At 26.4% G+C, this 25,063-nt stretch overlaps 5 protein-coding genes across 10 annotated transcripts; 3 read left to right on the plus strand and 2 right to left on the minus strand.

Annotated features, from left to right (window-relative positions):
- The first annotated feature begins 283 nt into the window (after positions 1-283).
- Positions 284-6,651, plus strand: LOC141535382 (DENN domain-containing protein 1A). 4 transcript variants are annotated; one of them, XM_074255464.1, is made up of 13 exons: positions 284-298; positions 728-918; positions 1,072-1,227; positions 1,305-1,442; positions 1,519-1,654; positions 1,726-1,779; positions 1,957-2,214; positions 2,280-2,609; positions 2,689-2,953; positions 3,025-3,208; positions 3,380-3,512; positions 3,697-4,230; positions 5,503-6,651. In XM_074255464.1, exons 2-13 carry the CDS (start codon positions 902-904, stop codon positions 5,902-5,904), a joined length of 2,607 nt encoding a protein of 868 aa, XP_074111565.1. In that variant the 5' UTR covers positions 284-298; positions 728-901; the 3' UTR covers positions 5,905-6,651. The 4 variants fall into 4 exon arrangements, with proteins under 4 accessions (XP_074111565.1, XP_074111637.1, XP_074111487.1 ...); XM_074255386.1 differs by lacking the exon at positions 284-298 and adding an exon at positions 537-553; XM_074255322.1 differs by lacking the exon at positions 284-298 and adding an exon at positions 611-629.
- A 274-nt stretch (positions 6,652-6,925) lies between these two features.
- On the plus strand, positions 6,926-13,475 carry LOC141526027 (serine/threonine-protein kinase dyf-5). Of its 3 annotated transcripts, XM_074240766.1 has the most exons (9): positions 6,926-8,613; positions 8,908-9,455; positions 9,532-9,653; positions 10,733-10,945; positions 11,109-11,456; positions 11,527-11,811; positions 11,887-12,156; positions 12,641-12,858; positions 12,956-13,475. In XM_074240766.1, exons 2-9 carry the CDS (start codon positions 9,300-9,302, stop codon positions 13,054-13,056), a joined length of 1,713 nt encoding a protein of 570 aa, XP_074096867.1. In that variant the 5' UTR covers positions 6,926-8,613; positions 8,908-9,299; the 3' UTR covers positions 13,057-13,475. The 3 variants fall into 3 exon arrangements, with proteins under 3 accessions (XP_074096867.1, XP_074096859.1, XP_074096852.1); XM_074240758.1 differs by lacking the exons at positions 12,641-12,858; positions 12,956-13,475 and having other exon boundaries at positions 8,005-8,046; positions 9,079-9,455; positions 11,887-12,628; XM_074240751.1 differs by lacking the exons at positions 6,926-8,613; positions 12,641-12,858; positions 12,956-13,475 and having other exon boundaries at positions 8,759-9,455; positions 11,887-12,628.
- Positions 13,476-13,663: 188 nt separating this feature from the next.
- Positions 13,664-19,710, minus strand: Ent3 (equilibrative nucleoside transporter 3). The gene is made up of 5 exons (XM_074240742.1): positions 19,390-19,710; positions 19,161-19,315; positions 18,951-19,079; positions 17,098-17,661; positions 13,664-17,034 (listed from the first exon to the last, which is right to left on the minus strand). The coding sequence occupies exons 1-5, from the start codon at positions 19,557-19,559 to the stop codon at positions 16,199-16,201; spliced, it is 1,854 nt and encodes a 617-aa protein (XP_074096843.1). The 5' UTR covers positions 19,560-19,710; the 3' UTR covers positions 13,664-16,198.
- A 1,088-nt stretch (positions 19,711-20,798) lies between these two features.
- Wbp2 (WW domain binding protein 2) lies at positions 20,799-23,799 on the plus strand. The gene is made up of 4 exons (XM_074259587.1): positions 20,799-21,123; positions 21,388-21,722; positions 21,807-21,959; positions 22,046-23,799. The coding sequence occupies exons 1-4, from the start codon at positions 21,068-21,070 to the stop codon at positions 22,285-22,287; spliced, it is 786 nt and encodes a 261-aa protein (XP_074115688.1). The 5' UTR covers positions 20,799-21,067; the 3' UTR covers positions 22,288-23,799.
- LOC141538192 (uncharacterized) lies at positions 23,792-25,055 on the minus strand. The gene is made up of 2 exons (XM_074259556.1): positions 24,273-25,055; positions 23,792-24,196 (listed from the first exon to the last, which is right to left on the minus strand). Exons 1-2 carry the CDS (start codon positions 25,044-25,046, stop codon positions 23,981-23,983), a joined length of 990 nt encoding a protein of 329 aa, XP_074115657.1. The 5' UTR covers positions 25,047-25,055; the 3' UTR covers positions 23,792-23,980.
- Positions 25,056-25,063: the final 8 nt, after the last annotated feature.

A 25,063-nucleotide genomic window follows, 5' to 3' on the forward strand; every position in this document is an offset into this window, starting at 1 on the left:
ATTTTTATTAATTTTCACATGTGAAATTCTTTGATTTAATTTTTTTTTATAATAATTGCATTATTATAAAATTTTAAAATAATTTTTAATGTCTGCCAATTTCAGTGTCATAATTTTTATTTTATTTAAATAAATGAAAACTTTGATTTATTTATTAACCTTTCATGTTTGTTTACATTTTGATTGCGCTACTAACCGTTCTAAATATATTTATTTTCACATCGCCCAAGTTCACACTTCTACTTGTTCCCACTTTTACCAACTGATATTTTTCCCCTAAACTACGAAAGTATGCAGAGTGGGTACGACTTACTAATTAGATGCCCCAAGATTAATGATGGTGATTGTACCAGGCACTAACACCCATATTTTTATTATTTTTATGGTGGGGGTAAGAAGTTAAATAGACCCTACTAGACTAATATCTAATAACTGTCTGAAAAATAGCACTAGATGGCACTAGCACCTTATCCATTCTCCATATTTCTATTCTGTTCATTCTCACGCACAAGATCAGATGATTATGTTATAAGCGTATACGTTCTTACCAGAGGTTAGTATCTGTCAAAATTGCGACACAGTTGTTGATATGAATTGTATCTTATAATACTGCGTATGTACATATCGAGGTATGTGTGTTAGCAATTACATGACTACTGACTTTGATGTATACCAAGTATCATTTTGATTGTTTTCTTTACACAAACATTAAAAACTTATTTGATAGTGCGTGATTAGTCACTAGTGATACCGGAATTACTGAAATATCACAAAATGATTAATAAATTTCGTTGACACTGGAAAAAAAAATAACGGAATGGTAAAATTATAGGATACAATATTATTGTGATGTATTTTAATGATGAATAAATTAAAAATATATCATAGTTGAATTGATAAAATGGGATCTAGATTGAGGTAAGTTTCATAATCATGTGTTCAAGGATTTAGCATAATACTTTCTCTTTGATTTATTTTATTTATTTAAATTTTACTATATTACAATAAATATATTTTTTATATAATTTCTAATAGACGATCAATCATTGATTGTTATTATCGTTTTTCTAGACAAAATGTTAAACATTTATTTGAGTGTTTTTGTGAAGTGGCTGCTCCAGTTGGTGAAAAATCAGCATGGATTTTACAGAGATATCCAGAATCGTTTGCAGATAATGAAATCTTAAAGTCAGTTCCGAAATTTTCTTATCCATGTGAATTCGAAAAGTGAGTTCTTAGGCTAATTTGCTTTTTTTGTTTTATAATTTTTTTCTTAACTATAGAAAGCTATCCACTTCTTTCAGAACCACTGTGCAGCATTTTTCATTTGTTCTCACAAGTATTGATTCTAAATGGACTTTTGGTTTTTGTCGACATGATCCGAAAACTGAAACTGCTTTAGTTATCTTGAGTTCACTTCCGTGGCATGAAATGTTTTATAAGTAAATTAATCTTATTTCAATTTTCAATTTCAAAAATTTAATCATGTTTAACATCGATCAAATAAAATTTTTTTAGACTTTTAAATCATATTGCATCACTTACAACAAGTAGTAATAGCGGAGATTTATGGAAATTTCTTGGAGATGTTTATGCAAGTAATATTCCTATGCCTGGAACGTCAGTTACTATTGCTTTACCTGATCCAAATATTGTAAGTTTTACTAAAAATAACAAAAGAATTAAAAATTGAAATTGGTTTTAATAATTCTTGATTATTTATAGACATATTGTTGTCAAAGTCCACGTCAATTTGAGCTTCCTAGTATACCAGAAAACGTAAGTCAGTAACATATATCTTTTTGAAATTTCCTATGATTTTGAAGCTTAAAGCTATTACTTAAAGCTTGAAATTTCTCTAAATTTTACCATTTTAAAAATTTTTTTTTATTTTCATTAAACTAATAAATCTTGGTAATAATTGTAATTAATGCAATAATTTAATATCAATTCTAGCGAAATTTAACAGAGTATTATAGTGCAGTTGATTCACACAATATGATTATGATATTTGCATCAATGTTATATGAACGTCGTATAATATTTACGTCTAAAAGACTATCAAGGTTAAGTGCCTGCGTTCAAGCTTGCAATGCTTTAATATATCCAATGATTTGGCAGCATATATATATACCAGTTTTACCTGTAGCTCTAATAGATTATTTATTAGCACCTATGCCATTTTTGATTGGTGTTCCTACTTCGATTTTTGAGGTATAGCAATGACTGACCCTTAATATTTATCTGAACAAATTATACAATGATTTTTTTTTTTTTAGCGAGTACCAAGAAATGATTTGGGTGATGTTGTAATACTTGACGCTGATAACAACACCATAGAATCACCATTTCAGGATTTAGAATCATTACCTCAAGATGTTTTAAATAATTTGAGAAAAGCTTTACGTAATAGACCGGCTCTTCTTGGTGACGGTGTGTCTAGAGCATTTTTACGTGCATTGGTCCAACTTACTGCTGGATATCGAGAAGCACTTACACTTCAACAAGGAGAACGAATAACATTTGATCAAAATGCATTTGTTGAAAGTCGACCATATTCAATGCAGCCATTTCTACGAAAAATGTTGGAATTGCAAATTTTTCAGCAAGTTAGTTCTAACAACCAAATAAAAAAAAATCTTATTAATTTTTGTATGCAATAATTAACGAAAATATATTATTTCACAGTTTATAGAAGAAAGACTACATATGCTCAATTCTGGACTCGGATTTTCTGATGAATTTGAAATGGAAGCGTGTAACTATTCAGATAAATCAACTAGTAAAATTATCCAACAGTATCGAGAGTGGACTACTACAATGAAAAAAGAAGGATCTGCATTTTTTCGCAGTGTCAAAGATAAGGCGAATCCGGCTGTGAAAAGTGCTGTTAAATCAGTTAAAGATAAAGGAAAAAATATGAAAACTGTTTATAAAGGCTTAAAGTGGAAAAGTAATTTAATTAATAATATTAAGTTTTATTTATTATTTTCAATTCTATTATTAAGTTAATATTTTCTTTAGATCGGTCGCGTGGAAATGAAAATAGTATACGTTTTCATCAGCCCCGTTCAGCTCCTAGTTCACCTACATCTGACAGAAAGCTTAATATATTTGGCTCTGGTTTTAAATCACCCAGTGGATTCACCGCGACAACTAGTTATAGAAAAGAACTCAGATTGCGCAACAGTAATATTCCTGATACAAGGTATATGATTTTGTGTACTATTAAAACTACTTGGAGTAAGATTGTCAATGAGTTAGTAGAATAATTCTTTATTTTTATCATGTAGAATAGTTCTTATTACTTTGTTTTTGTAATTTAATTTTGTTTTTATTGTAACTAATTTTGTTTTTACTTTCATGTGAAAAAAAATAGTAGGAAACAATACTCCCCATTGAACCCAAGTTCACCAGAAGAATCAGATTCTCTTCCAGAAAGATTGAATATAGACTTAATGAATGAACTTCAAGATGTGATATTTCCAAGTACACCAACAGTAGATAGAACGGTATGTTTGTATTATTTAGATATTTATTCGTTCCCAAAATTGGCTGACTTTGTTGTTTGTTAATGCTTGTATAGTACAATTATTTTATTTAAGAGTACCATTAAAATTTTTTCATTGTTTTATACGTTTAAAAGATCATTGATGTTACATTAGTGTTGAGTGTATTTTATGCATCAACTTGCAGTTGAAACCAGTACGCAGTTTAGACAGTTTGCGATCTGCATGGACTGGGCGCTTGAGGCACGGCTCACCTCCCTCTGTACCTTCCAATGAAACCTTACCAAACAAAAACTTTCAATCTGTTTCTTTATCATTAAAATCGCCTAGTAATATTGTTTCTAAGGTAGAACGTAATAAGGATTCATATGATAACCAAATCAAAAAATTTAACAATCAAAATCCGACCATATTTTTTACTAAACAAAATCCATCACAAACAGTTACTACTGGCAGTATAGATAAAAAAAATAATGATTTAATAAAATTAACAAATCCGTTTATTAACTTTGATGAAAAATTAAGTCAAAGTAAAAGATTGGACTTGGACAATCCATTCGCGAATGGTATGATTGGGAAAGAATATGATGATCCTTTCGATACATCTCAAATACATACCCTTCTTAATAGTTCTTTCAGCGATCCTAACACGCATAACCCATTGAAAAAAAATTATTCCTTATCAACTAATGAGTTGTTCTCATGCTCTGCACATTTGAAGGTAAACACTATCATATAATTTTTTTTTTTTTGCACATTTATGTTCTGTTTTAAACTATCTTGTTCTTTGTTAACTTTATTAGATTAACATTATGTGACTAAAAAAATTCACTTTTGAATCAAGTCATAGCTTTGTGTAATCGATGCACTGATGAAAAAATATTTTTATAAATACCCCATATATTTAAAAATTTTATGGTAAAGAATTTAAAAATTTTTTGAAAAAGGTTTTTTTACAATCGAAGATAATTGACTTAAATTCAAGTTATTTTAATTTTATCTTCTGTGAATTTTTTTTTTAAGAAAACTATTCGTGGAAGACAATAATTTTACTATTGCTTAAGTATGTACGTTCAATGAGAAAGTAATGATATTTAATGATTTTTAGCTGTAAAATGTTAACTTTATGAAAGTTTTTCTTTATCAGTGCAGCCATTTCATTCATTTTTGTCAGTTATCAGCTTCAATAGAAATATATTAATTTAATTATTATTTAAATGAACACTAGGTCTGATTTATTTAAAAACTATACATTTCTTTTAATAATTTTAACAGTAGTAGTTTTTAAATCTACTCTACCTCTTTAAGAAATTAAGATGCCATTAAAATCTCCTTTACGTTATGAAAAGCTTTAAATAAGGTCTGAAAAATTAGAAAAATTGTTTTCTCTAGATATTTTTCTACACATCTCATAATCATACAAGAAAATTTAATTAAAAATTTTTTTAATTTATTATTTTAACAGCCTATGTTTTATTCAAGGTAATCTTGAATCAAAATGAAGAAATCGATAACTTTTTGGTTAATATTAAATTCTAAAAGTTTTTAATGATACCAATTACTTCTATACTATAATATTATTTCTTGCTATGATAATCTTTTTATATTATTATTATTATTATTATTATTATTATTATTATTATTATTATTATTATTATCATTATTATTATTATTATTATTATTATTATTATTATTATTATTATTATTATTATTATTATTATTATTATTATTATTATTATTATTATTATTATTATTATTATTATTATTATTATTATTATTATTATTATTATTATTATTATTATTATTATTATTATTATTATTATTATTATTATTATTATTATTATTATTATTATTATTATTATTATTATTATTATTATTATTGTGTTTCATTTGCATAACTTTACAGTTTTATACAAGTTTCTCTTTTTTTTAATCTTTTTATAGTAATAAAAGAAATAATTAAAAATCCTAATAACTATAAAAAATTCTTTAGGAAACAGGTGCGGTGCCAGATTTAATTAGACTGGATTCAACAAATAGCGATGAAGATATTGATCCGCTTTTGTCAAAATCTTTTGTAAACACCAATCAAATGTCTCTATCACTTCATATACCTACATCAAGCGAAGGCTTAAGTAATCCTCTTTATCCTTATTTTTTACCTCGACATAGTAATACTGACAGCAACGATGGAGTGGAAAAGAATTCTAAAGATGAACTGGGTGATTTAGATCTACTTCAAGAGTATGGATTAGATTTTCATAAATTTAATTTAACAAATGGTACATCTTCAACAAGGATATCAGAAACCACTAATAATTTTGATAATGTTTTTGGTTTATCTTTTCCGACATCTACGGCGAAATCACAAAATCATTGGACAAAATTCGAATAAAATTTTTATATTTGTGATATTATTATTGTTTAACATATCAATATATTGTACATAGATTAAATTGTTTTGTTACCCTGATGTTACGCCAAAAAAGACAATTAAGTAAGCTTTAAAATTTCGATACTTTGTTACTTTTTAGTATCGTTAGTGATGTTTTATAACTATTACTCTGGCAGTGAAAGTAATTGAATAATTTTACGGCATCTTTGAGAAACTTAGAGGGTTTTCAAGGTTGCAAAGAATATAGATTTACATTTTAGAACATGAAAAAAATATCTATGAAAATCTTATTTGTTGTATATTTATAAATATTGAAAAGTATCATTTTACAATAATTTTTTTGAGATACATACTATTTTAAATCTATGACATACATAAATACTTTTGCTATACACTGAAGAAAATTCTCCATAGACTACAATTGTTCATCATGATTTTAATAATTACTTTAATTTGTAGATTTTTTTTTTTGTGAATTCGAAATTATGAAACCTTGTAAAGTTATTAGGAAAAAATTTGTTGAATTTGAGTAATATATGATCGAATTGAATTAATTCAAGTTTTTACGAACAGAATTGAAAATAATCTTTGTATGAAAAATTTTAACTGAATACCAATTAATTTGTATTTATAATTAGAAAATTTTTTTTTCAATATTTTTGAAATTTAATAAAATCTCAATAAATTGTCGAATATTATCATTAATTTTTTTTTTTCAATAGTAAATTTATTTTAATAAAAAACAAATTTTTAGGTAATTAAATTAATACCTAGAAATTAACAACGATTGTACTATATTTGTTTATAATAGTAGATTATTTTAACAATAATTTTGTTATATAAATTTACAATGTACTAATTTTACTGTAAAATATATTAATGAAATTTTACTTATTACAGCATTTGAGATTATAAACAATAAAAACAAGTCTATGATACTTTATGATATATAAAGTAAAACGAAAAAAAATACATGATTGTTTTTATATTATTATTATTAAAGTACAGTTAATTATAAGCGCCTATACAAATCATTTTACTGTCCTAGAAATTTAATTGAGTTTAAAATAATAGTTCTTATTATCATTTTACAAAAATGAAAGAAAGGTTTTTATCTGTGAATACAATCTTCAGATTGTATTCATTTAAGATCTTTTTGGTATTTTCCAGAAAAGTTCAATATATCCTGAAATTAAAACTTGTAGAGAGGCTCCTAAAATGAACGATAGAAAATTGAGTTCATTACTAAAAAATACCAAAATAGTTGAACTTATATTACTTTCGAAGTTCCTTTATAGTAATTCAATAAGGCGTGGGTTACATGTAAAGTGTCATAATTACACTGAAGTTGAGAGACATCTGATAATTTTTTTAACAATCAAATTATAGCAATTTAAAAATTTCTTCTTTAGAAACTCTAAAAAATTATAAATGACATTTTTGTAAATAATTTTCGATACCTAGTTCATTTTTCAAGAAAAATAAAAAAATTGTCGTGTCTGCTAACTTTAGCCTCATTCATAATTCTTTCAATGATTTAATAAGTGAAAAATCGTACTTCAATATAATATCAATTATGATTATATAGATTTAAATGTATTAAACTAAAAATCGATTTTAAATCTATACGACACTCTGATATTACCACTCCTGTTTATCCCTACGATTGAATTGACGGTAAATGCAGGTGTAAAAATAAAAAACTGTTTTATAACTTTAATCTATAGTTTCTTAATAATTATAATTATAAAGAACTAAATAAAATTATGCAAATCTAATTAATTAATTGCAATTAAATAACAGCAGATAAAATTACTTTTACAAATCATAAAAAAGAATTTGTTCAACAAAACTTATCTATTCTTTTATATTTTACAGATTTTTGATTATCAAAAACAGTACAATTATAATTTTTTGATCGTTTTAAAAATAATGCTTTTTATTGATTATTAATTTTTGTCTTTGAAATTTGAATTTATACAATATACTTATTATGAAAATAGAATATAATATAAGTTTGTTGCTGGTAGTCATGGTTACGGATTCAGTGTATGGCTGCCACTTAACAGTTTGTATTAGACAGTTGTAACGAGTGGGACTAAAAAACGTCACAAAATTATAAACATTTACAATATTTATAGTGTAAGATAAATTTTTTTTTTTTATAAAATGTTCATCTAATGCATATTTAATTAAATACAGTATTTTAAAGATATTATTATCAAACTTTGAAAATTTTTAAAATGAGACGACAATAATTATTTCAGTTTCAGTATAATCAATTCGTCTGTGAGTTATCAACCGAAAATTCTTAAAATTGCTATCGAAAAAACAAAAATTTCAGAAGATAATTACAACTATCAAAAACTCACGTCTTATTTAAATTTGATAGGTATTTGCGACTGAGCCATGAAAGGTTTATAGTCTTGTTTTACTTTAAGAAAATCTATATTCTCGCGTGCTAGATTGTTTAAGATGGATAAGTGACATGCAATTGTAAGAAAATGCTAATTTCAAGTTACATACTAGGACTTTTGACATCGTCCCAGTTACTAAGTATATGAGTACTGTATAAAAGTATTTCTTCTTTGTTCTATATTATAAAAGTTTAATCCCGTGCCTAAAAAAATAAATAAGTCGGAATAATCTTTTCAAATCACTAAATAATCGTCCTTATAATACTCTCAAACGTAGAATATATATTATAAAGTATTAATTAAATAATTCGTTACAAATTAAGAGAGTTTATTTTATGAACTGTACACAGAAAGAAAAAAAGTCTTGAGTCAAGCATAAATTTTCTTAAATCAAGAAAATCTTAAGAAAGATTGAAAATTTCTTGAAATTAAAATTTTTTGGACAAAGTTAAATTTTTTTAAGCCAAGAAAATTTCTTCTTGCTCCAAAATAACTTGAGTCTTCTTTATAATTTTTTTGGTTCATAAAATTTTTTTTTTCTGTGTATATGTAAAAATTATTAATAACCTGATGATGTTCTATTTAGTAAAAACAATCGTTAATTTAGCGTAGACTAAAATAAGAAAAAAAGGTTTGTAGTAAAACATAAAGTACTATAAAACTAGAGCACACAGTATAGTTAAATGTGAGCTTAATAATTAATAATTAGTGAGCTTCGTAAAGCAAATACTGTAAAGTTATTATTTTCAATGTTAAGTTTTGAGGACAGTGACACCGATGAAGTTCTCCGTAACCTTATTGACAGAATGCTGTATAAAACACACACAATTAGAAATAACATTAAAAACCATTGGGTTGATTATGCTAACATGAAGAACATTACTTTTACTCTGATCTGTACATTAATGAATTAACAATTCAATTATTAATTGAATATAAAGTCAGTTCAATTGTTAAAGAATAAAAGTGTTTATAAATATGAATCGATATATTACGCTGAATCAACTGGGTGATGGCACTTTCGGATCTGTTGTGCTTGGTCAAAGAGTTGATACCGGAGAAAAAGTAGCGATTAAAAGAATGAAAAGAAAATATTATTCATGGGAAGAAGCGATGAATCTTCGAGAAGTTAAGGTTTGTTTTCTTTCTTCATAATTTTATTACATTATTAGTGTTTCTATTTAAATTATTAATAATTATTTTTTTATAGTCTTTAAAAAAATTAAATCACGCTAATGTAGTCAAGTTAAAGGAAGTAATCAGAGAAAACGATGTGCTTTACTTTGTCTTCGAATATATGAAAGAAAATTTATATCAACTTATGAAAGACAGGTAAAAAATAGATACTAATGGTACATTTTCGATATTTTTGAAGTAATAGCTACGTGTCTAATAATTATAAATCATGTTTAAAGTTTGTTCCAATTCTATTAGTGATTATTGACATTTTCTAAGGTCACACGAGAAAAACTAACTGTTTTTTATCAGTTTCCGATAAAAATATGGTAATTAATTATGTTTGTTCTTTTGGCGCAATTAAAAAATGGTTAGAGATTATACTCAAGATTTTTACAAGTTTTCAGAATCGTCAAAAATTAATTTTTTTTTGTCTTTAATCTTTTCTTCCGTTCGTAAACCTTTGAATTAAATATAAGAAGTTGCCAAAACTTCAAAAAAATGAAAAACTGAAAGATTATCGACTAGTCAATTTAATTTGGAATTCTGAATCAATATTTGCTGATTATTATGTATAAGAAACCCCATCTTTCTGTTTTTTATTTGCGTCTACTCTTTCATTTTTATACATTAATCTTTTAAATAGAAAGAAAAAATTTAATATTTTTTGATATTTATGTAAATCTTTCACTCACACAGTAATAAATTTTGCGTCAATGCGTCAAAAAATGTTGTGTTAAATATTTAACACTTTTTTGTGTTAATTTAACACTTTTGTGTGTTAATTTAACACAATAAATGTTAAATTTACACATAAAAGTGTAAAATATTTAACACAAAAATTTTTTCACGTAATGACGCAAAATTTTTCACTGTGCACAAACATCTAAAGTACACACCACTTTCAAAGTTAAAAAATCTCACGCACCCTAAAGAAATATTGATTTGAAATTCTTAAAACTTGTATTATTTTTAATGCAGAAAAAAATATAACACAAGAAAAAGAGTCAAAAACAAAGAAAATATCAATTTTCGGCAATTCTATAAATTTTTATTGACCCCGAAAATTTTTCTCAAATAGCTAATTTTCGGAGAGGGAATTCATAACTCAGCGATAAACTAGCATATTTTTATTGAAAACTCGAAAAAAAAAAAAAAACTAGTTGTATTATTTTGCGTCACGTGGATCGATATATATTTTTTAACTAAAATTAATTAAATTAAACTTATTTTAGGGATAAATTATTTCCGGAGCCAATCGTTAGAAATATGATCTATCAAGTTCTTCAGGGTCTGGCATTCATGCATAAGCATGGATTTTTTCACCGTGATATGAAGCCAGAAAATCTTTTGTGTATGGGCCCCGAATTGATAAAAATAGCTGATTTCGGATTAGCTCGTGAAATACGCTCTAGACCACCATATACAGATTACGTATCAACGAGATGGTAAGCCGTCAAGACACTTATTTCGACATTAATTTATTGATTATTAATTATTCCTGTATTAAAATTAGTAACATACGCACGCGCGTATGTTAACTATCTATGTTAGATTGAATATAATCGTCTTAAAATTATTAAATTGTATAAAAATTTTCAATTAAATCAGGTATAGGGCACCCGAAGTATTACTTCATTCAACAACTTACAACAGTCCAATAGATATTTGGGCCGTTGGATGTATCATGGCTGAATTATATACATTTCGACCTTTGTTTCCGGGAAAAAGTGAAATCGATGAAATTTTCAAAATTTGCGCAGTCATTGGTACTCCAGATAAAGATGATTGGCCTGAAGGTTACCAGCTTGCAAACGCAATGAATTTCAAATTTCCTATAATATCAAGAACTCCACTTAAAGACATTATCCCTAATGCTGGCCAAGAAGCTATTATTCTTATGGAAGATATGTTGGAATGGAACCCTATAAAAAGACCTACTGCTCAACAGGCGTTACGGTAATATTTTGTATAGTATTTATCTATCATTAAAGTAATAATTTATATTGATAGCTGAATCAATTTTTAGATATCCTTACTTTCAAGTGAATAATTCAACGCGGGTAATGAGCAGTAGAAAGCATGGAATTCATCCTCATCAAGAACTTGCCATGAGCAAAGTTAATTTTTCTCCGACAGGACATTTATTGAAACATAATCAAAATTTAAATAAAAACATTGATGAGTCTCAATCACTTGAAAAAATCATTGTTGCACAACCGCAACAACAGCAATTTACTTTGCCTGTTCTAAATAGTCGAAAACAAGATAACGTGCCAAGTTGGGAAAATGCAAATTTTACTAAAGGATTAGGGTGAATTTCATTATTTATTTTTGTGTACATATTTTTTTAAGTTAATAAATTTATTATTCAAATTACTTTTCCTAGGAATAAAATAACTCTAGGAAATACTGATTCAAAGTTCGCAGATGAAACTAGTAAGCAAAATGGCATCAACTGGAATGAAAATTATGAAATAGAGAATAAAAAAATGAATGGAAATTGGTTAACACCATCAGTATGGAATGAGCAACTGCCTTCACGAAATTGGAATCAATCTCAGTCAAATCATAAAAATAATCGTAAAGTTTCAGCAAAACAGCATTATCTTAGCGTCGCCCGATATGTTGTGGGCCAGAGCACAAATCTGTCATCCAGGTACCAAAAAATTCGTCGTATAATCAGGGATACACTCATTGTTTATTTATTTCTTGGATTAACTTACTGTTTTGGATGCTTATATTTGGGACAAAAATCATTTCACCTGTGGCTTATTTATTTTGCTAATCAAATTGGTCAAGAAATTGAATCAATTCTTATTTATGTGGGATTACAAAAGCCGGTTCCACCTCCACCATCTTATTCACTTATGAATTCATTATTTTTCATTGCACAATTTATTTTGAAAGCTTTTGAATTTATATCAAATATTTTTAGTTATATCAGTGCCTTCAAGATTTTTGATATATTTTTAAATTATTTTTTAGATTCTACAACTTTTACAACGTCGATAACTTATCGCATATTTTCTTTTATAATAAATCATTTTATATTTTTGTACAGCCAAATTGTACAATTACATAAATAAAGTCTTTGAATTATTTATTAATTATGTTTTTATTTATTTTTTCGGTATTATCAGAAACGGTGAAGTTGACATGGGTCGATCAAGATTATTATTGAATGGTATGGTAGCCCAACCGGTATCAGAAAAGGTCGACGATTCAATGGATTCATTTTGGGGAACTCGAGAGAATTTAGAAACACAAGCAAGGCAGCATTATCTTGTCAGAAATTGTTACTTATCAGAACAAAATAGCAGAATGCCGTATCCTAGTGTTTATGGGACACACGCTATTAGTAAGTAGTGTTATTGTTAATTAAATTATTATGATTTAGTTTTTATTTTTATATAAAATACTAATTACTAATTATTTATTAAAAAAACCTCATCTAGAAGCACCGGCAAAAACTATTCTTCAGCCGAGCTTATTTGGGACCCGTCCTAGTGGTAGTCTTCATGGAAGAACAGACTGGGCCGCTAAGTACCTTAAATGAAATAGATTATGTGAGCAAGAAAACTTAACTGTGATATAATAATTAAACAATGTTAATTTTATGTTTACATAATATAAAAAAACTAAATAACTATTACTATATTAACCTTAGAATAATTAGCTATTTAAATTAACGAATAAACAATCTCTGTTGTCACTTGATGGCATATTATGTTTTATATAAATAAAATTGTTAACTATCAATTATCATCATTTTTTCATAATAGATAAATACATTTAATGATGGTAAAATAAAAGTTCTGACAGTATTAAAATTCCTGTTCAACCTCTGTTTAAAAATATTGATTGAAAAGAATTAAAAATTATGAAATTCGATTTCTTTACAATAATTTCAATTCTTTTATTTGTATATATAGATATTCTTCTCAATTCTTTTCAATCAGTATTTTTAACCAGGGACTTTTCTTTAGTATCACATTTAAAACCTACAACATTACGCCTAATATATATATATATATATATATATATATATATATATATATATATATATATATATATATATATATATATATATATATATATATATATATATATACTATACGGTAAAAAAAAAAATTAATTTTAAACATTTGTCATTATCCATCGGATAGATTAACTTTTGTGGTATTTTTTATTTCTTATGTATTATTAAGCATACATCATAAATTTTTGCCACTATTCAATCTTGGCGTTTGCCGTAAAATGTTGATATACAATAAGTAAAATGTTAACGATATTAAAATTAAATTACAAAGAAGATAGACAATATGTTATTTTTTGTTTCATTTTTTTTATACAATTCATTTAACTTGACATTTTTTACATTTAACATAGTATTTATTACACCATTTTTATATATACTTTTTCAAAAAACTAGTTGCCCATAAAAAGTTCCCTGATATATATATATATATATATATATATATATATATATATATAAATATTCTCCTTTTTACACATGATATAATTAAAAGCTACTCGAATTAACTAGTTATAAGTTTTACGTTTTAGTTCCATTTAATTTATTTAATTATCTCAATAATATTGATTTATTATGATAACAAAAAAAATTACTTTTAATAAGTATCTATTAAGTAAATATATTTTAAATGAAAATATGTATTTATAAAAAATACTTAGCATAATTTTTAGAAAATAAAAAAAAATTAAGTGATCAAAATTTTGTGCCTGTCTTCGGCTTTAGATATGTTTAATAAAAATAGTAATTCATAAAATGTGTGAATAACTATTTAGTTAGTAACTTGATTTTAAATCACATTAAAAATAATTGTACTTCTGTGAATTTGATAGTTTGGTTTTCAAGTCTGCTTGAAAGTTATTTTTTTTGTACGGATAGTTTTTAAACAATTATTTATATGGATTTGTTTATAAAGATTTTAGATACTACAACAACAGCAACAACAACAACAGTATTGAAAAAATTGATAAAAATAAAATTTGCAAATTAAATAAAATACTAAACCACTTCGAAAGTTATTAACTGTAAGAGCGAAATATATTGAAATTTAAAAATAATAACAATTATTTTCAAGAAAGAACTATCTTCAAGAAAGAACTTGGTTTTGTAATGCCTATTTTGAAAAAAATGATTACTTCAAATTTCGCTATATCACAAAAAGTGTTTGACGACTAAAATTTGATAAAAAACGTTTAATTAAAAATTTTTGAAGTTAATCTAAAATTACCAACCACATAAATTTAAACTTTGATTTGATTTAAAATCTATAAAGTCTCTTTCTTTCCTCAAAGTCCATTAGTAAAATAATAAAAATAATTGAAAACATATCACGAATCGAAAGTTAAAAAAATGATTTGTTTTCATTAAATTGATAAAAAAAAAGTAAAAACTTAGAAATGAATTTCAATTATGCTGAAAATTAAAAACTTGAGAAGTAATTTCTAAAATGAAGATAATCACAGACAAAACTAGCTGTTTATATGTCAATAAAAAAGACATCATCGAAATTTTAGTGTTTTCAGCTTTTTTAAAATGTCATTGAATCAACTAACAAAAAAATATATTTATTTCCATTATTATTTAATTTATTCAATAAAGTAAGAAGTAAAAAAAAAATGGTGATGGATATGTCACAATTGAGTATTTAACCGAAAAAGATTTTTCGGAAGGTGTATTACAACAAAACTCTTTATACATTATCATTGATGTCTTTAGCAAGAATGTCGCATAGATTATTATTGTATAAACATTATTAAGATGATTAATTGGTGAGTTTTCGGTTAAAATTGTATGAAAAATTTTAAATAAATACAAACATAGTAAAAAAAAAAAAAAAAAAAATAGATTAGGGCTAAACAGATTTTATGGAATTGGCGATTTCCAAATTAATTTTGCGTCAAAAGTTGTTTCGAGTCATTCTTTCTCTCGAGTCAATAAAAATTTTTATCTAAAGCACTTTCTCAAGTACAAATCATAGAGAATGTACTCTATCAAAATTTTATCGTCATTGACAGTAAAACTGTTAGCACAAAATTTACATTAAGAGAGTGATTTTTTGACAAGAACACTTATAATTCATAATATATGCTGTTTATAAAATTATTTTTAATTTCTTCTCATAAAATTTGTTATACGAAAATCGTCAAGCTTTAAAAAAACCTGAGTGAATTGATATTTTGAAAAGAAAAAATGAATTTTTAATTTATTTAAGTTATTGAACAAAACATCTTGTAAGTAACAATTTCAAATTCACTTGATAATGATATGTAAAAGGAAAATTTACAATTTAAAGTATAATTATTGTAAAATTCCAGTGTTACTTTTTTTATAATTCTAAAAGTATAGTCAAAATAATAGCTGATGATAAAAAATGGCATATTTTAAGTAGGGAAGTAATTAAAGAAAGAATCATCCACTTGAAAATTCTAACCGTTGAACCGTTGTTGACTAAAAGTTTTGAATCTTGAATTATCTTCGACATTGTAGTCACTTTTTACATAGTAAAATATATGATTTTATATTTGTAACAGTTTTAGATTCCTTATAGTAAATTATTAGTCATTAATTAATTAGAGGATTCATTCAAAATTTAAAATTTCTCGAATTCACTAAAATTTCAAATTGAAAATGAATTAATATAAAATTAATTTAATGTAATTTAATTTTAATGTTGAATGATTGCATTACTAATAGTCGATGTAACATTGGTAAAAATAATTGGTACTGTTGTGGTTGATGTTGTGTTAAGGGCATTCCCTAAAAGTATTGCTGTTTTATTTGTCATTAAGGAAGTCGTTAAGTGTGTTGCCATTTTAGTAGCAGTTGTTGTCATTAACATGTTTGATATTTTACTAATATTTTTAATTGTTGGAAGAGTAGTGTGTTTGATACTTCTCGTTAATATATCTGTTGTCATATTATTACTTATAAATGTTGTTGGTACAGTGGCCGTCAATAAGTTCACACAAATTTCTTTAGCAGTAACAGGATGACCAAGAAACGCATCCAATATATAAGCTAACAACGATCCAAGTGTGAGACCAGTTGTGTAAGATAGAGTCATGATATTTCCAGCTAACTCACGGTGTTCTTCAGGAACTTTACTTGGTGCCTGAATCATTGGGACACTACCAACGATTCCGTTAGTAAGTCCAAGTAACCATGAAAAAAGAAGTGGATAAATTTCGCTTGATAATATTGGTGCGTGTCTTGGAATCGCACATAATAGAAAGAGAGGTATAAGAAGTATACGAGCAATTGAAAAATACACCAGTTGTGTTCGTGTCCATTCGTAAGATATTGACGCTAAAATTTTTCCAAGCAAATCTGCACCATTAAATGCTGCCATCAAGATTACCGGCATCCATGATTCGAATTTACAAGATATTATTTCTGATACTATTCCTGGGTAAAGACAAAGTGTAACAAAATAAGCTACACCAATACTCGCCATGTAAGGAAAAATAAGTTTTGCTACTTCTAGTCTTGCTAACAATCCTCCTAAAACAAAAGTTTCAATTAATTGATTAATTAAAAATAATAAAAATAATAAATAGAACTTACTTTTGATGCCTGACCAAGGTTTGCTGTTTTGATTTCTCGAAAATCCACGCATCACGACAACATCCTCAACTTTATATTTTGGACCAGTACCGCTTAAAGGATTTCCTGATGGACCATTTGGTTCATACACTGGATTACTGAAAGAAAATGCTGAATATTGGGCTCCATTTGGATCACCACCAGAATCTACGGCTAGAGGACTTGTTTGAAGTTTTAATATTCCATATTGTCCTTTACTGGAATCTACTTGCTCCAATGGGTCCATAAGACCGATGTCCTCAGTGGGTTCAAGTGTTATTTTATTGCGTTCTTGACAAAGATGAATATAAAATTGAACAAATTCTGTTTTTCTGACTAGTCGGTATAGAAGTCTACACATGAGAATTGTAGTTATGGATAGAATGAAGAATATTGATGTATTTCCACGTTCATCATTGATTAATAATTTAGTAACTAATCGATTAATTGACACCCAAAAACCGGCTAAACTTTCACCTGCCATCACTGCCTGCGTATATCTTGATGGTAGCATTGAAGTGTACCCATAGAAACTTGATTGTTGAACTAAAAAAAATATTTAAATTATTTTATATTCTAGTATGTATTATATGTAACTAAAATCGTAGGGGAGGGTGGCCTAAAGCGGGTAAGCTAACGAAGAAGGCCTAGAAGTTTTAGTTTTTCTTCGACTTACTAACTAAATATTATTCTATCCGACATAGTAGTGATCGAACTTCAATATTAGATAGGAATATTGTCTTAGTTTGAGCCTAATAATTTTTTTTTAATGAAAAATAAAAACTGTTTAAAAACTCGCTTTGCCCTACCCCTTAGGCCAAAGCGGATAAGCACTACAAAGAAATGAATTTAATGATAAATCTAATTTGGATAGTAAAATTGTGTATTTAACTAACATAAAAAAGATTTTTAAGCATTGCAATTATTCAAATAATGATCTTATTTTTATTTCATTAATTTTATGCAAAATAAGCATTTTTCTATTGAAATTGATATTAAGTATTCAATCAAGAATGTATTTTCATTTTTTTCTTATATTTATGTAATACTTGATAATATTGTAAGACAAAATGAATATAGAATTGGATCAGAGCAGCTTAAGTAGCTATCCATTTTGCCCCAGTCCACGCAGTACACGTTTTTTTACTAAACAATTGTAAAATTAAAAATACAAAGAGAACCCGAGTTGAAAAAATTAACTTAAATGAATTTAACTGCTATGCTAAAACAATTGATGTAAGCTCATATAAGTTCATTTTTTCGACTCAGGAACCGTCCAAACTTGTGTTGTCCTTTAGAGTTAAATAGTACCAAAATAATATGATTTCATCAACATTGTCATAAGTATACTAGTTTTCGAATATTTCGATGACACATTCCATTCGTAATTTTAACAAAAAATTTAGCGATTTCTTTATTTTGTATTTTATAACTTTCTGTCAGAACTTGCGATCGGAACACCCAATCAAAACTTGCAAATACTCAGGAGTGTTCCCATGACCACTACAAATACAGACTTTGACATTCGCACGTAATGCCACAATAAAACAGCCCCTACCCGCTTTAGGCAACCCTCCCTCAACTAAGTCTAAATTTAGTAAATTGTAATTGAATTAATTGTAAAAGTCCAAAAATTCTTTCTGTTTGTAAATATCTTTTCTCAATCAGTGAAAAAAAAAAAAAAAAAATATTACATGAATGAAAAATTGATTAAGAATTCTGTATTCACTTACCCATTCGAAAAAAAAGTCCTTAATCAATTTTTTTCGAATGATGATTAAGTTAATGTAACTAACTTGTACTTAATGACATTGAAAAATATAATAAAAAATCACCTGTGCATCCTATTGAAACAATTGCAACTGCGATTAAATTAATTGTATAAGATGTAGCCACTCCAAAAAGTTCCCACCATATTTCTGATATAACGACAAAATTTAGAGTGACAATTGAAACAATGTACCCTGAAAAAGAAAAAAATTTAGTCTGTAGAATAAGAAAATCTTCTTTTATCAAAAAACAACAAAAATATTTATTTTCATTACCAAATACAATTCTTGTATTCAGAGATATTGTTTCCACAAGAATGTTATTGGCACAAACAGCGAAGAAAGCCATGGTTATATATACAACTGACATGTCAAAAATCACGGTTGTGCCTGGATACCGGGCTTGAAAATAATCTACCGGAATAACAAAACTGCAAAACAACATTTTATTGAGATCAACATTGATGATGAAATCGAAAATTCATTTGAATTCATATCAAAATACCTGTTGTATGGTAATAAAAATCCTGCTCCCGCAAGGACCAAAGCAAGATAAACAAAATTATAGCGATCAACCGGGGGTGTCAGATTATCTAATCCATTAACAAACTTAAATTCATTTACACCCCTTGCTTTACCAAGTTGCACGTAACCACGACTTAAATTTTCATCCATATTGAAATTATTTCAAAAATGATTTTAGTTGTAATTATTAAATGAATCTTATTTAGAGGCTCATATTATCATTGTTAAAATAAATAAACTATCTTCATGCTTTTTTAAAAACTAATTTTCACTGATATGACTTATTTTATCATTTTTTTAATTTATATAAGTATAATTACACTGAATACATATTCAAGGAAAGCTCTTTACGTGTATTTTCAGCTCTACTCGCTTACCAAGCGCATGCTTTGAAAATCGCATTGATTTCAGCGCACGCATTCTCTTGTCATTTTTTATTTCTTTATTTTTTATTATTATTATTATCAATATTATTATTTTGTAGTAACTTTACTATAAATAATATAAAATTATTCAAATCAAAATTTTCATATTTTACAAATCATATGATGTTAGTTGTTTCAATTATCAATTACATTTTATTATTTGACATCAAGTGTCGTTTGTAAATGAAAAATTAATTACTAATTTAAAACCTTTTATTGTTTTTTAATAAATTTTTATAAATTTTTAAATTTTATTTGACAAAAAAATTAGTTCCAAAAAATGATTTTTAAAAAATTGGATTTTTAATTTTTTGAAATTTCTAAATGTCAATTTTTTTTGCCATAATTTACTTGTTAAAAAAAATTCTAAAAATGATTAAATATCGGCTAAATTTATTTTCACTACTCATAAATAGAAATTAATTCGACTATAAATAAAACTGAAAAAAAAAAAAAAAAATAATAATAATAATAATTCATTATTAAATTATAAAATTTGGAGTAAAATACTAGTTAATTTTAAAATACTCAAATTTATATACGTATAATTTATCTTTGTATTCTTCGCTAAGAAAAAAATGACATTAAATTTAGCTGTCACTTCACAATTGTTTTAATTTTCTTTAACAAATAAATTATAGCAAAAAAAAAATTATTAAAAAAATGGACTTGTAGAAATTTTAATAAATTAAAAATGCAATTTTTTAAAACAAATTTTTTTGTTAAAGAAAATTAAAAAATTGTCAAGTGACAACTAACTTTAATGTCATAAGAAAAAGCTCTATCTTCGATTGATGAATGAAGAAATGATCAAGCTCCAACGTCCATCTGTTTGGAATCATGAATTATTCGCGCCTTATCAAACGAGATCTTTATTATCGACATGACAAAGTGCCATCGAGCTTCCGAGTTTACCGCAAGCAGCAACTTCAGTTGTCAGAGTAGTAAATCAACATCTGGAAAAGCTTCTGGTATGTTTTGCGGCCAAGCCTGAAGAATGAATCAGCTGATGAAATATTCGGGATCTTACAATAATAAACATTAGTTGTGCTTATAGCTGTAATTTTCATCTTGTTACTCTGAGTACGTTACTCGACACTAGTAATAAAATCCGCAAACCACCAAAGTCGACTTTCGTTATCTCATCGTGTAATTTATTGCATTTGACAAACAGTTGTGATTCAGTCAAAAAGTGTCATTTTATTTTTGTTGAAAGAGAAAAATAAACTTATAATGTCATTAAACACTGCACACGCCAATAATGGTGTTCTTTTGCATGCTGGAGAATGGTAAGCTGGTATAATATAATATAAAAAGATAATAATTATTTTATTAGTGAAAATTATTTATTACTTAGTTTGTAAAGTACGACGTAGATATCTTAGTATATGAAAATGACCTTCCTTCTATAAGTAAACGTATTTACATTGTATTTAATATACCTAGAAAATTGAATACTGCTGTAATATAGATAAGAGGTTGATTTTTATAGACTTTTAAATCTATAAAAATGATTGCACAATAAATTGTAACAACTGTACATCTGTTTTTAGTATTCTTCTTTTTTGTGACAATGTCACAATGGAATTTCATGGACAAGAGCAACCAGAGTTTATTGGTTCAAAAAAAGGAAGAATATATTTGACAACGCACCGGATGATATTTAATGCCAAAGACCAAAATGAAAAAATGAAATCCTTTAGCTTTCCTTTTGTCACTTTGAATGAGGTCGAGCTTGAACAGCCATTATTTGGAGCTAATTACATAAAAGGAAAATGCCGTGCTCAACCAAATGGTAATTGGGTAGGAGAATGTAAATTTAAATTACATTTCAAGAGTGGTGGTGCTATTGAATTTGGCCAAGCAATGTTGAGAGCAGCCTCTATGGGTACAGAATTTATTTATAAACATTGAAATAAATGCAATGATTGTCTTTACTTTTTTTCTTTATAAAAACAACGATTTTTTTTAGCTCAACGAAGCGGTCCTGGATACGATGCTCCTCCGCCTTATCAGCCACCAACATCTGATTGGTATGCTGCTCCGCCACCAGCTTATCAAGCAGCTCCTTCTGGATACTATGGTTGGATGCCTCCCACAAATGCATTTCCTGACATGCCTCCGGGTTTGTTTTTTTAATAATTATTCTTTACTAACGTAAAAAATAATTAATATTACTAACGTAAGTTTTCTTCATTTTTGTATCAATAGCTAACAGTGTTTACATGACGGACACGCCACCTCCATATCCAGGAATTAATACTGCTCCTATGCATGGAGGAAATCCACAACCAGTTGGTAGCCCAGCGTGGGCCAATCCTGAGTATAATCCAGGTTACCAGCAAACAGGTTATCCCCAACCACCTAATTATGCACAATCTGCAGGCTATTATAACAATTACCCGCAGAATCCACCACCCTATTCTCCTCAAGGATCATACAAACCGTATTAGCTATGCGTTTGATTTAAATTATTCACTAATATTCTTCACAATTTTGTGTAGAAGTAAATTACTTTGACACCAAGTTACGAATATTTATATTTAATCCAAAATAAAAATTTTTATTGTATTTGATGTATTTTAAAATTATAAAATGTAGATAGCAACTTATAAGCATTCCAAAAGTTGTATGCTAAAAAAGCTAATTGATATTGTTATAACCAAATCATAAAATATTACTATGTTATGCTAGTTAAATCATATATAATAATGATTTCTTTTATTTAAATATGAAAGCTGTGTGAAAATTCAAATTTGGTTTTATTTTGAATTAATTACTATTATTATTTTTTTTAACTCAATATTATCCAAATAGTTTTAAATTTTCATTATTATCATGATAATCTAGATAAAATTTCAGAAAAATTTATTTACTAGTGATCATAATTTTTAAAAATCGAAAAATTCTAATTCAATGATTTAAACTATTTGATTTTCTATGAAATTTTAATTACATGATAGTATACTTATTCTAAGTTGATTAAGTACATATCGCGACTCAAATGCCAAAAGGGCGTATTACATCAGCTAGATAGGGTTTTATGCCAAAAGAGCGTATAAAAAAACTTTCAATTTTACTCTGAAATATAAAATTTAACTCTAAAAAATAAATACAGATCATTTAATATTGTTGAGTTTCACATCTCTAACTCAGCAATCATGATAGATATCGGAACTGTTTTTTTTTTTTTTTTTTTTTTTTTTTAAATTAAAATTATAAACAGAATTTGTATTAAAATTGTAATAATAACCTTTAAAAATACCCTTTGGTAAAAGACCCAGTTATTGACACTTGCAATTTTATTTTAATTAAGAAAAAAACAAATCATCTCTAATAAATTAATAAGTATAAATTTTAAGAAAATTGGTTTTTTTAAAACATTTAATTTTTTTAAGTAGAATAAAATTGCAAGTGTCAAACAACTAGGCGAGTGTCAATAACTGGATCTTTTACCTTATTTGTAATTTAATAATCAATATATATTTTAAATTTTGTAGTAAAATTAGTAACATATAACTCACAATTCAAAGCAATCGGCAAAAAAATTATGCGCCTTTTTGGCTTTAGGTCACTAAATTTTCAATGTCCTAAATTTGAAAGGTTGTATAAGTTAAAACATACGCCCTTTTGGCTTTGGAATATTTATTTTTTTATTTTTAGGCTTAGAAACTGTTAATCAAGCGATTAGTAAGAAAACAAAAATTTACACGCCCTTTTGGCACTGCAAAGCCAAAAGGGCGTATAAATTAATATGCGCCCTTTTGGCATTTGGGTCGCGATATGATTGCAACTTTTTTTCATTTAATGTGGAATTTTGTCCGAAAAGTCTTTTTCAAACAACTGAAATCACATGTAAATTATATTCGCATGTTCAAAATATGATAAATTTATTGATATCCTTATTTTAAAGTTTTTATGTATCTTGTAATTATTTAAATAAAAAGATCTTTAGAATCATCGTATTAATATTTTTTGTTTCATAGAAAATGTATAAAATTAATATGGACATTTTACTTAGTTTTTACAATAGTATTGACTAAATAAGTATTTACAAAGATAAATTGAAGTAAAAAATGAGAATGTATATTTGTAAAACAATTAAAAAAATTAATTAATCGTTAATAAATTAAAAAATATCTTTTGTCAACCATACTCTGATGTAATAGTAAGACTTAAAGTATTATCTTCGATTAATGTGGCATGATACCAGACTCTAGTATCAAGCAATACTATATCTCCTGTATCTACCGAAAAATTAAAATGTTTGCAGACACTATCACATTCAGGAGTTGGAGCAACTGACCATATTTTTTTTCCAGCGAGTTGTCCTTGCCACATCAGTCGAGGAATGTAATCTAACTATAATAGAAAAAATTTCAATAAACAAGTTATAAATAATACGACATAAAATAATGAAAGTGTTAACAATCCTTACATGCATGTTTGCTCCTTGGTCATACCCGATAAAAATATAATTTGTCTGTGGTATCTCTGTATCAAGTGGCAAAAAATGAGGTGAGTCATAGTATTTCTTCATTACGTCTAATACTTGTGGATGGCAATTTTTCCATCCAACATACCAAGGATTTTTGTTTAAATAATTAGATGCTTGTTGTTCGTTCATTGTTAAAACTTGTTTTAATAATGAAAAGTTACTTTTGAAGTGTAAGAATTGGCATTCATCTTCAATAGATTCATAAGCACCGTCAATACTTTCATATAAGTTTTTAAAAAAATTTAAATTAAACATTTTTGATGCCTTCCATGTCCGAGCGGCATTTTTTATAATCATTGGTTTTGATGAATAAGCGTAGGGCGCAAATTCCTCCCTTGTAAGATTATTCATAATTAAAGCGTTAATTACACCTCGACAGTAATCACAATTTGATACTGGTCTTGTAAATTCCCACACAAAGTAATTATTTGGAATAAAACAACGTTTTTCGAACATGAAATGAATTGAAAAATTAAGACTTGAGTTATAAAAAAATATTGATATTATAAACGATGATAGAATAGTTAATATACATTTTTTATAAATAGAAAGATGTAAAATTGTTAATTTATTATAAGTGTTATCATTTTTTAATTTAACTACTTGCTTTAAATTTTTTATTTCAATTCCTTGACACAAAAACTCTTTAGTTACAGCAGTAAATATTTTTTTAATAAAAATTATTTGGTTTTTTTTATTTGTTTTATTATCCATTTTATTAAACTTAATGG

This window comes from Cotesia typhae, unplaced genomic scaffold, assembly GCF_013202065.1.
Source record: "Cotesia typhae breed Kobodo isofemale line unplaced genomic scaffold, CoteBio_Ctyphae contig_11, whole genome shotgun sequence".
Classification (NCBI taxonomy): domain Eukaryota; kingdom Metazoa; phylum Arthropoda; class Insecta; order Hymenoptera; family Braconidae; genus Cotesia; species Cotesia typhae.

Excerpts from the sequence above, each read along its gene's own strand:
- LOC141535382 (XM_074255464.1), top strand. Across the intron at positions 1,443-1,518 it reads TGGCATGAAATGTTTTATAA|ACTTTTAAATCATATTGCAT; the intron begins GTAAATTAATCT and ends AAATTTTTTTAG. Across the intron at positions 2,610-2,688 it reads AATTGCAAATTTTTCAGCAA|TTTATAGAAGAAAGACTACA; the intron begins GTTAGTTCTAAC and ends ATTATTTCACAG.
- LOC141526027 (XM_074240758.1), top strand. The coding sequence starts at position 9,300 with ATGAATCGATATATTACGCTGAATCAACTGGGTGATGGCACTTTCGGA. Across the intron at positions 9,456-9,531 it reads TGAATCTTCGAGAAGTTAAG|TCTTTAAAAAAATTAAATCA; the intron begins GTTTGTTTTCTT and ends ATTTTTTTATAG. Across the intron at positions 11,457-11,526 it reads ACTGCTCAACAGGCGTTACG|ATATCCTTACTTTCAAGTGA; the intron begins GTAATATTTTGT and ends ATCAATTTTTAG.
- Ent3 (XM_074240742.1), bottom strand. The coding sequence starts at position 19,559 with ATGGATGAAAATTTAAGTCGTGGTTACGTGCAACTTGGTAAAGCAAGG. Across the intron at positions 17,662-18,950 it reads TGTTTCAATAGGATGCACAG|TTCAACAATCAAGTTTCTAT; the intron begins GTGATTTTTTAT and ends TATTTTTTTTAG. Across the intron at positions 17,035-17,097 it reads ACCTTGGTCAGGCATCAAAA|GAGGATTGTTAGCAAGACTA; the intron begins GTAAGTTCTATT and ends CTTTTGTTTTAG.
- Wbp2 (XM_074259587.1), top strand. The coding sequence starts at position 21,068 with ATGTCATTAAACACTGCACACGCCAATAATGGTGTTCTTTTGCATGCT. Across the intron at positions 21,723-21,806 it reads GTTGAGAGCAGCCTCTATGG|CTCAACGAAGCGGTCCTGGA; the intron begins GTACAGAATTTA and ends GATTTTTTTTAG. Across the intron at positions 21,960-22,045 it reads ATTTCCTGACATGCCTCCGG|CTAACAGTGTTTACATGACG; the intron begins GTTTGTTTTTTT and ends TTGTATCAATAG.
- LOC141538192 (XM_074259556.1), bottom strand. The coding sequence starts at position 25,046 with ATGGATAATAAAACAAATAAAAAAAACCAAATAATTTTTATTAAAAAA. Across the intron at positions 24,197-24,272 it reads ACCAAGGAGCAAACATGCAT|TTAGATTACATTCCTCGACT; the intron begins GTAAGGATTGTT and ends TTTCTATTATAG.